This window comes from Grampus griseus (genome assembly GCF_964374135.1).
Source record: "Grampus griseus genome assembly, chromosome: 1".
Lineage (NCBI taxonomy): Eukaryota > Metazoa > Chordata > Mammalia > Artiodactyla > Delphinidae > Grampus > Grampus griseus.
Window position 1 is genome coordinate 174,857,786 of NC_139017.1, and position 11,140 is coordinate 174,868,925.

Genomic DNA, 11,140 nt, shown 5'->3' on the forward strand with positions numbered 1-11,140 from the left:
CGATCCTGTCCCCCTTCAAGCACGGAGCCCAAGACACGTTACTAGGCCACCGCATTACATTTTCACAAAGCAGCTCTGGTGGCTGGAAATGAATTTCAAGTATTTTTATTAACTAAGACAGAAAACTCCAGTCATCAGTTTAGATACTAATTGAAACCTTTTTCAGGGTAAATTAAGTACTCTAATGATTTTTGTTTAGGTTTCATGTTGAGTAGCAGATGGAATTTTGACAGGAGATGCAAGCAGTTGTGGTGTCTCAGCAATGTCTCAGTCTATTCTAAACACCTCCTTAGAAGGTGTTTACTAAGAAGAGGCGTCTTTTCCACTGTGCTTGTCATACTTTCACCTTGTTGTCTGGTTTACATTGTCTGAATCCAGCTCTCAACCATATAAAGTGTCCCTCAGGATGGGATACCTGTGCTAACAGCTACCCGTTTTCTCCCGAGCAATACATCTTTGGTTCTTCTCTCTTAGGGGTTATAGCTTTTGGGAAAATTATATTTTTATGATTATAAGAAAATATATCAATCAAGTTTTTTTCAAGTCAAAATTTGAAGCACTTTTTAATCCTCCCTTTATTTCTTTCCCTAGCAAATACCAAAGGCAACAAGCGATCACGAACGAGGACAGATTCCTACTCTGCTGGCCAGTCAGTAGGTGGGCGCATCCCCTGAAGGGTTGCAGATTCTGTCCTTTTCTGTCCATAGTGTTTGTAGAAGAGGGTGAGCTTTGTCACTGCCTTTAGGAAGCATGACTTAAAGTAGTAAGCACCTAACGTGTGTTTTATTTAATGCCTCTCAGGAAGGAGTGGGTAGCTAAAGCTCAGAAATTTTGATCAAACTATCCAATCTTAATCTATCTGGAAAAACATAATTAAAAGTATGTCTGGGGCTTCCCTGGTGGCGCAGTGGTTGAGAGTCCACCTGCTGATGCAGGGGACACGGGTTCGTGCCCCGGTCCGGGAGGATCCCACATGCCGCGGAGCACCTGGGCCCGTGAGCCATGGCCGCTGAGCCTGCGCGTCCGGAGCCTGTGCTCCGCAATGGGAGAGAACACAGCGGTGAGAGGCCCGCGTACTGCAGAAGAAAAAAAAAAAAAAAGTATGTCTGAATATTAGCCTGTATTTAGCCTGCCCTTTAATGGTACCTGGGTTGTGATAATTACTAGCTATAATACCTTAATCCTAAAGCTTTGTTAATAGCTCAGAAATAGGAAGATGGAAGCAGCAGAAATGTACTCACACTGCTGCCTGAGGAGCTGGGAAACCACATGAAACATTGTTTCCAAGAATGTGGTCCACAGAACAGGGTTCCAAGAAGATAATGTCCTTCCAAGAGCCAGAACAGGGTCAGCTTATTAAATGCTCTGACACGTCTCAAAGTAAAGCTGTTTAACTTTGTTTACCCTTGCCCTTTGCTCCCTACCCTGAGCCCAACCCTTTGACCTCCACATCTAACAACATCCTACACAGTCATCCTTTAGGAAGTATTGTCAGGGTGTATAACAGTAAAATATTCTCCACAAATACTTATGGAACATTTGCAGCTAGTTACTTAGCTAAGCCAAATAGTGTTTAGAGGTGCAAAAAGAATGTGAGATACCAGGAATGCCCTGAAGAAGCACACAGTCCCATTATGGAATTGACCAGAGTATATATGAAATAATAAAGAGAAGAGTGCACTGCACAGGTACCACATAATTTGGTTGGTAACAGAGGGATGGTGGGCCTTAGAAAGGAGGTATCGCTCTGAACTGCAGTGGTTTAGGGAGATCGTGGGCTGGTGGGATTTAAGCTGAGCCTTACTGGATGGATGGAATCTGGATGTGTAAAAAGGAAGAGAGTGTTCTTGGCAGGAAATTGAGATCCTGGGTTGGTATCATTTATGAATAGCTTGGACTCTACACTGGATACCATAAATACCTGAATCACCCACGGTGTCTAGGGGGCCTCATACAGATGACTGGCCTCACCCAAATTACGTGATACTTACTGGTTTAACTCTCAGGGTCCACCTCCTTAATACATTATTGCAGAGGGGAATCAGGACAGCCTGTTCTGGTGGCACCAGGTGCTGGTGGACCTGGTTGTTTTTATGTGGCTTAAAAGTTAAGTTCCAGGGACTTCCCTGGTGGCACAGTGGTGAAGAATCTGCCTGCCAATGCAGGGGACACGGATTCAAGCCCTGGTCTGGGAAGATCCCACATGCCGCGGAGCAACTAAGCCCGTGCACCACAACTACTGAGCCTGTGCTCTAGAGCCTGTGAGCCACAACTGCTGAGCCCGTGTGCCCCAACTACCGAAGCCTGCGCGCCTAGAGCCCATGCTTCTCAACAAGAGAAGCCACTGCAGTGAGAAGCCCTCACACCGCAACAAAGAGTAGCCCCCGCTCGCCGCAACTAGAGAAAGCCCGCGTGCAGCAACGAAGACCCAACACAGCCATAAATAAATAAATAAATAAATTTTTTTTTTTTAAATGAAGTTCCAGGGACTCATTAATAAAAGTATTATTACTAGCTTCAGTTTGAAGGCCTGTGATGTCCAAGGACAATGTGTAAATAACTTCATAGTTCTGATTCTAGACTGCTCTCCTGAAGGCCACAGTCATTGGAGGGTGACCCTAAAGCTTGTGGACTTTTTCTCCCCAGAATTGATGTATAAATTCCTCCAAGGAATAACATTTCAGTCATGTGTGTGACCCCTTGAAAGCTAGTTTTCTTTATGTTATTACCAGTTTTTGTCCAACCAGATTTTGTTACCGGATCTTTGACTCGTGATCCTATTCTGTGTGTCAGAGCAGTTTATTAATGCTGTATGTTTGCAGATTCATGCTTTGCAGATTTAAAAAGAATTTTTTTGGCTGCGCCATGCAGCTTGTGGGATCTCAGGTCCCTGACCAGGGATTGAACCCGGGCCACAGCAGTGAAGGCACCGAATCCTAAACACTAGACCACCCAGGAACTCACTAAAAACTTTTAAATACATAAAGAGTAACATAACACTTCCTCTCTCCTTTCCCCTCTGAGATAGGTAGGGCAGGTGTTAAAGGGAATATAGTACATGAAGAATTAGAGCTAACACCTTGAAACAGTGGCTTCTTGGTGTTTGAATTTTCTGCTAACTGATTTTTTTCCTCCTAGAAATTTTGGATGGTGTGGAACTTGGGGAACCAGCCCATAAGAAAACAGGGACCACAGTGCCAGAATCTATTCATTCTTTCAGTAAGTCCAGCCTCTGAGGAATCACACCAGTGACTAGCTCATTAAGAACATAGCAGCTGTGTGCACCATGATGAGGGTCAGTAAGAGGAGGCAACAAAACTGCCTTTGAGCAGAAAAGATCCTGTGAATTTCTCATTATATTCTGAGGACAAAGCTAGACAAAGAAGAAGAATTACTCAACATTTACAAAGTGAATATTTGAGAAAACAGGGGCATCCATTGAACCTGTTGTGATGATCCAATCTTACTGTTATTTCTACTTTTGTGTATTCCAGTTGGAGACGGTTTGGTGAAACCAGAGGCCCTAAATAAGAAAGCTATTCAGATTATTAACAGAGTTCGAGATAAGCTCACTGGTGAGTGTGTGTATGTGTTTACTTGAGAGGGACATAAAATCTCCTTTAGTGGGTGGTTGGCCCAGTTTCCAATGGTGTTGGTGCCTAAACTTTGACCCTGTGCTGCTAACTGGAGTGTCTCTGAGGCCATCAGTTAAGGACCCTCTCTGATTCTCTAATGACCAATAAACTTTCTTTAAGTAATGTTGTTAACCTTGTTTTAACAGTGAAGTTTAACAGTAAAGTTCTGTTGGGTCCAGAGTCAGCCAAATTCAGGCAAAACTTTTTTTATTATCATGGCTTGATATCAGAGCAAATCTGACCACTTGATTCGTTGCCCATCTGTGCTCAGGTAGCTGTTATGGAGTGGAGAACATGGAAGGGGAGAAACACATACTTTTGAACAGGAGACATGTCACATTAACCAGATGGTGTGACTTGGGGGTGGGAGGCGGGGAGGCAAAAGACCCCTCAGAAGGCGGTGAGGATGAACTGAGACGTGGGAGGCCCAGCACTGAGCATAGGGCCTGGCACGTAAGCTTTGTCGTCAAGGCACATTGGTTTATTGAGCACCCACAAGTGCTAGATGCTGAAGAAACGGTGTTGGTAAAAACAGGCAGCTTCCCCGCCTTCGTGGGGCTTAGAATCTAAAGAGGAATACTGTTACGAGTGGAAGAGAGAGACTGGGGCTATGACGCCAGTAACAGGGGATTTAAGTTCAGGAGTTCAGGAAAAGCTTTCCTCAGCAAACTACCCATGAGCTTAAAATCTGAAAGAGGAGTTGATTAGGACAGATTGTTCCAGGTAAAGGAGGGAGCATAGCAAGAAAAAAGGTCCGAAAGCCTGCCAGTCTTAACTGCCCCGGAGAAAGGTGGGAGGAGCACAATGCAAAATGTTTTGACTCTGGGTAGGCCAGGGCCAGATCATACAGGACCTTATATTTTTTTTTTTTTTTTTTTTTTTTTTTTTTTTAGGACCTTATATTTTTATCCTATGTCTTATGGGCAGTGGGAAACCACTGAAAGGTTTTAAGGGGTTGGGGGGCCTGGGCAGGTTTGCATTGTGACATCCTGCCTGCTCTGGCTATGGGTGGAGCAGGGGCTCAGGGGAGGAAGCAGTTGCCACAGTCGTGCAGGCTGGACAGTTGATTAGACAAGGGTGGCAGCGGAGGTGGATTCAAGAGCCATTTAGAAGGTTAAAGCCAGAGGATTGATGGTGGGGCATGAGGGGTGGGGCGGGATCAAGTGTGGCTCCAAGTCTCTGGTGACCTTCTGAGAGCTGTGATGAGCCTGACAGCCAGACTAAAGCAATTGAAGAGAATGTGAAGTGAGAGAGAGAAGCGAGGGAATGGAGACAAGTTTGAAAACTCTTGAGAAGTTTGGCTGTGCAGGGAGGAGAGAGGATGAAGCTGGAGAAGGAGCAGTTGGAGAGGCTGTTTTTTCCTTCAGTAGGAGAGGAACGCGTTTACAAAAAAAGTGAGAATGTGAGGGGGAGAGTTTGCAGATATGAGTGAGAGGCAGGAGAGTCGATGTAAGGCTCCTAAGGAAGCAGCAGCGGTGGAGCAAAGTGCAGGTGATCTCGGCCTTAAATGGGAGGAGGGACGGCTCTGTGGGGTAACAGGAAGGAAGGAGAGGAAGCCAGCGCCTTGAACACGCCCGACACACTGTGCATTTGGCGAGTCCATTAAATCGCAGAGGGGGACATGAGGGCGCTGGTGAGGGCGAGGAGCCAGAGGAGAGGCTGGGACGTTCAGGGAGAGCAGAGGACTTGGAGTGGCCCTTGCGGAGATGGGAAGGTGCGCTGCCAGAGAAGCAGCACGGGCCGGCCAGGCAGCGCTCAGTGCCTGAGTGAGGTGGGAGAGTATGAATGTGTGATGAAAGCAGGCGGCGCTGCGGGAGGAAAGACTCGAAGGGGAGGCTAGAAGGATCGAAAAGAACCGGCTTCCTCGGCCACTTGCCGAACTCAGGGGTGATTATGGACTAGAAGGAGTCTTCATAAGCCCATCAGCCAGGTCTTCGCCACTCCTGAACTCAGCCGACCGTAGGACTTTACCCTCCAGAACCGAGTATGTATTAAGAGGAGACTGGTGTTATCCAGGTCACGTGGAGGAGAATTTAAAATCCAACTATTGTCTAGCCTTTATATTCATGTATGAGGAGGAACTGATTTGGGCTGCGGGGACAGGTAAGCCAAACGGGGCAACGAGGAGTAACCGGGTGCAGACTGGATGCTTCTGTTTCTCATGTCCTAGGTCGGGACTTCTCTCACGATGAAACGTTGGATGTCCCAACACAAGTTGAGCTGCTCATCAAACAAGCAACTTCCCATGAAAACCTCTGCCAGTGCTACATCGGCTGGTGAGTGGCCTGTCAAAGCACCTCTGTTCAGATGAGCAATCAGGACCCCACCCTGTGCCCCAAACCCAGAGTCACAGAAAAAGATTTGGGCGGGGGTGGGGGGGCAGTATCCATAAAGGGAAATCGTGTTTCAAATCTCTTTTAAAAAAAGTTTGTATTCTCTGTGCTCATTGTTCCAAAAAGGAGAAAATGGAGAAATGCGGATGTGCATTTGGAAGGCAAACGCCAAAATAAATTAAAATTACATTTTATATTGGTTTAGAAGAATAGGTGAGGCCCCCTTATTTGGGGTGGGGGGGTTCTTTTGGGATTTTTGCTGTCGATTCAGAGATACGGGAAGGGTAGGAGAAGAAACCAAAGCAGAGACAGAGAGAAGGAGATGAAAAGGCAAATTTATCATCCAGGATTGTAACCTCAAGGACCACTCTGGGGTCTGCTTTGATTAATCGCCCGAGGCACGCTTGAAGGTAGAAACTTGAGAGAGAGGGTGGCGGGGAGGCGCCCTTCTGGGACCACAGCAGGCGTCAGCCCTGGACTGGAAATTATGAGCGTGTCCTGCACAATTAGGTGTGAAAGATCTCAGGGGACGTCCCAGGGGTTGTCAGACCTTGCTCTTTCCATTTTCAATGTATCCACGTAAAGCTTTGAAGAAGCCCAAATTATTAAAATACTCCTTTTCTCTCTGTCTTCTTAGGTGTCCTTTCTGGTAACTAGAGGCCCAGACATGCCCACAGCATTTCTCTTGAGGCTTTTGTACTTTGGTACGTGCTTCCACCAAACTGAAGCCATGGTGAGAAAGTTCAGCTCTGTTAAATATTTTGAAATGTAAATGAAAAGAACTACTGTATATTAAAAGCTGGTTTGAACCAGCCTTCCAGCTGCTGTTGAAGAATATATTGTCAGAAACACAGGCTTGACTTGGCTCCCAGGACAGTAAACGCAGTAATACTACAGAAATCAAGCCATTGACTTCGGGGACAGAAGATTTCATAACTGTAGAAATACGGGGTTTGACTTAACTCACAGAAGAACTCGTAAGCGTTTGCTGACAGAAGAATGGCCTAGTCGATGCTCTCGACATGGACCCAGCAAACTCAGCACAGTCCTGAAGCCTCAGGTCCTGGAGGACACGGATTAGGGTTCTGAACTGTAAGGAAGCAGGAGAAGTTGACTTGGTCACCTTCGCCCATCTCATTACCTCACTGGTCCATGGACGGCAGCAACAACCCTTGCACGATGGGCCAAAATGGATGGAAAAGGTCTGTCTTCTGCCTCACCCGTGATGCTGCACCGTACACACTTCAAGACTGGAGCCACTCGGAGGGGAGTTTCTTCAGATCGCCGGGCGGCCTCGGCTGAGCAGATACACGGAGCGGCTCACAGAGCAGTAGGAGGCCCACACTGGCCTCCCCAGCATGGTTCTGGGATGTTTTCAGTGACGTCTGAACGCTCTGTGTTTAGAGCAAGGCCTTGGAATACAGGAACGCTGTCATGGAGGTGCTGACACAGAGGGGGATGGTCTAGTACATGTTGGGAATTAGGAGCAAAAGAAATATTAAACTAAATGCACAAAGTATAAAGTGTAGCCATGTCTAGACACCATGTTGTATCTGAATAATTTTTGTGCCAATAAATGACATCAGAATTTTAAAAACATGCATATGAGTGGCTTTTTATTCCTACTTATTAGTTCATAAAGGAAGCAGTTACTTCTTCAACATTCGTTAACACTGAGTACTGGGACTGTGCAGGACAAGGGTCTACGTGACGTGGTCTCCATCCTTGGCTTGTTCACGGCCAGACGAGGTGGAGCCGGCATCTCAGGAGCGGACTGATAAAGCCACCGGGCTGCGTGGTGAGGAGAGCCACGTGCAGGGCGCTAGCCTTGGGTGGGGTCACTGATTCCACTGGGCAAACCAGGAAAGCCTCACAGAAAGTGGGGACACTTGCCGAGGGTCTTAAAGGAGGAGTGGGAGTTTTTCAGATGAAGCAAGTGAGGATGTTCTCAGCAGAAAAGAAGTATGAAAGCACAATATTGTGCAGGAATGGCAAGTGTTAACTTGAACCATATTAGATTGTAGATATTCGGCCATTTTTATATGTGAAACAGCAGTTTCACACACTTGGACCTCATGGTTCAGCATGTCTGGCTCAGTGGTCAGTGGGAAATAAAAGGAATAATAGTTAAAAGAATAATAGGAACTAAAAGGAGGCTAGAAAGTAGAACCAGGCCAGACTGGCCTGCCTCACAGTTAAGCAGCAAGGAGTTTGAACCTGATGCTGTGGACAACAGGGAGGGAACCACGTGAAGTTTTAAAACAGAGAAATGGAACCTGAGTAGTGTTTTTAAGAGAAACTGGTATCAAACAGGTGGAAAGAAAATTAAAAGCTAGTAAGGCCTAGTAAAACTGTTGGAATAATGGAGAGGAGGGAACTGGCAAGTACTAGATACCGATTCCTCTGAAGAGAAAGCATGCCTACAGAGTTCTTCCAAATTCCCGTGGGCCATAGCTACCCAGTAAGAAATACTGAATCATACAAGCTATTTAAGGAACTTGTAAAATGGACCTAGAGATTATCACACTAAGTGAAGTAAGTCAGAAAGACAAATACCATATGATATTACTTATATGTGGAATCTAAAGTACAACACAGGGACTTCCCTGGTGGTCCAGTGGGTAAGACTCCAAGCTCCCAATGCAAGGGGCCCGGGTTCCATCCCTGGTCGGGGAACTAGATCCCGCATGTGTGCCGCAACTGAGTCCGCACGCCGCAATGAAGATCCCAAGTGCCACAACTAAGACCCGGCACAGCCAAAATTAAATAAATATTTAAAAAATAAAATACAATACAAACGAACATATCTACAAAACTGACACAGACTCACAGACTCACTCTGTTCATAGAGAAAAGACTTGTTTGCCAAGGGGGAGGAGAGGTGGGATAGGGAAGGATTGGGAGTTTGGGATTAACAGATGCAAAGTATTATATATAGAATGGATAAACAACAAGGTCCTACTGTATAGCATGGGGAACTATAGTCAATAACCTGTGATAAACCATAATGGAAAAGAATATTAAAAAGAATATATATATGCATAACTAAAGCACTGCTGTACAGCAGAAATTAACACATTGTAAATCAACTCTACTTCAATAAAATTTTTTTTTTAATTTGTAATAGGGGGAGCAAGAGAATTATAAGGCCAGGAACCATATCTTGTGGGAATTCACATCCCCAAAATCTGCCAGAAGATCAGCCCACAGCAGTGCTCCATAAACATTCGTTGGAGGGTTCCTCTATTAAAAACAAAGATGGAATTCCCTGGTGGGCCAGTGGTTAGGACTCCGCTCTTCCATTGCAGGGGACATGGGTTCAATCCCTGATCAGGGAACTAAGATCCTGCATGCCACATCGAGGCCAAAACCAAACAAAAGATGGGTTTAAATCTCAACAGTGATAAAACAGTTTTAACCCTCACAGCTAGAAAGTCTCATACCTTCAGATTTTCTGTAACTATCCTAAACTATGTATCAACTATTTTGCTCCTGAAAATATGATCAGATTCTATATGAAATAACTATCAATGACTACAGCGATACCATTCACAAAAGATAAAGGCCATGGGAAATAACGGACTCAGGAAAATGGTGGCCATCAGTGGTAAGGACATATTCTTTAGGGCATGAGAGTCCTTGGGATTAAGATGTTTGGTGAATCCAATGGTTTTTTTTTGTTGTGTTTTGTTTTTTCTTTTTGGCCACACAACCTGCAGGATCTTAGTTCCCCGACCAGGGATTGAACCCATGCCCCCTGCAGTGGAGGTGCAGAGTCCTAATCGCTGGACTGCCAGGGAATCCCTCCAATGGGTTTTAAGTTATACCTAAGCAAAACCTCTGACTTTGTTGAAATGAGTTACCAGAAGAAGGTGAGATGCTAACGGAGGCCTTAAAAGACAGTCTAATTCCCCTATCGATCCAGGATAGTTTCATGTAAGATGTGTGAAGGGAGGGCCTTAAATCTCTTGGAGGCAGGTAAAGCAGTAAGAGTCAAGGCTGTGGTATCAAATTACCTAGTTTCAAATCTCAACGCCGTCTCATCCTATCTGTGTGACTTTGGATAAGTTACTTAATCTCTGTGTTTGTTTCCTCCATTGAAAATGTGGATCTACCCCAGAAGGTTGTTTTGAGGATGACCTAATCCATGTAAAGCACTCAGCACAGCCTAGGTTGAACTATATGAATTAAGTGCTCAAAATATTAGTTGTAAAAATGAACTACTCTAGCCTCAGCCTTTGTTCGGCCAGGGTACCTGTGTACCTGAGGAACACAAATGGGGGGCAGGGAGAATGAAAAACAAGCATTCTGTTAATAAGATATTCTGATTAACAGCTAACATGGGAATTCCCTGCAGTCAAGTGGTTAGGACTCCAGCGCTTTCACTGCTGGGGCCCGGGTTCAGTCCCTGGTTGGGGAACTAAGATCCTAACAGCCGTGAGGTGCAGCCAAAAAAAAAAGATAACAGCTAACATTTACTAAGCCAAACAAATTGTATTAAGGGTGTGCCACTCCTGATCTTAGGAAAGAGCACACACCCTACCGGGTTTCCCAAATCCACCCCTGAGCTGCCCAATACTGCCAACCTCCTAACAAGAGCTCTTCCAGGCATTCATGTAAGAAATGTTTGAGTTCACACTAAGTGCCTTAAGACGTGGATGGGGAGGAACCTTTGATTGGAGGCGTTCCAGAGAACTGGAGGTAACTACGGTAGGAACATATAGACGCCTTTTCTAATAGTTTACCTATAAAGGGCAAGAGGAATGTTACAGGGGCTGGAAGGAAGTGTGGGGTGGAGTGTTGTTTTCTAGCTTGTCTTTTATTTGGGAGAGATGCCAGAATACTTGTAGTTTGTTAGGGATGAACCAGCAGCGAGGGAAAAGATAGATGACGCCAGAGAGGGGATAACTGCAGGAGTCAAATCAAGTGAGTGAGGGGGCCACGGAACCAGAGCCTGGGAGGAGCAAGCTTTAAATATAAGAATAATTGGGTCCTCCAGGTCTTACCGTAAATCACTGGGTTGCTGTCATGAAATAATACGAAGTTAAAGAAAAACGTCAAATTCCCCGGGTGGGGTACTCAGCTGATACCGCCCCAACTCAAGAATAGCCTTCGCACATGCGCAGTGCGTGCACGTCGCGTTGGCTGAGGCACTCTCGCGAGAAAAGCCGT

General features: G+C 45.6%; 1 protein-coding gene across 3 annotated transcripts in view; it reads left to right on the forward strand.

Annotated features, from left to right (window-relative positions):
* MTOR (mechanistic target of rapamycin kinase) overlaps positions 1–7,547 on the forward strand; it is a 117,502-nt gene extending 109,955 nt beyond the window's left edge. For all 3 annotated transcript variants that reach the window (XM_082660176.1, XM_082660178.1, XM_082660177.1), the window contains exons 54-58: positions 592–657; positions 3,139–3,219; positions 3,495–3,575; positions 5,806–5,911; positions 6,606–7,547. In XM_082660176.1, the coding sequence (XP_082516302.1) occupies positions 592–657; positions 3,139–3,219; positions 3,495–3,575; positions 5,806–5,911; positions 6,606–6,621 (350 nt within the window). In that variant the 3' untranslated portion in view covers positions 6,622–7,547. The remainder of the gene's footprint in view (positions 1–591; positions 658–3,138; positions 3,220–3,494; positions 3,576–5,805; positions 5,912–6,605) is intronic.
* Positions 7,548–11,140: the final 3,593 nt, after the last annotated feature.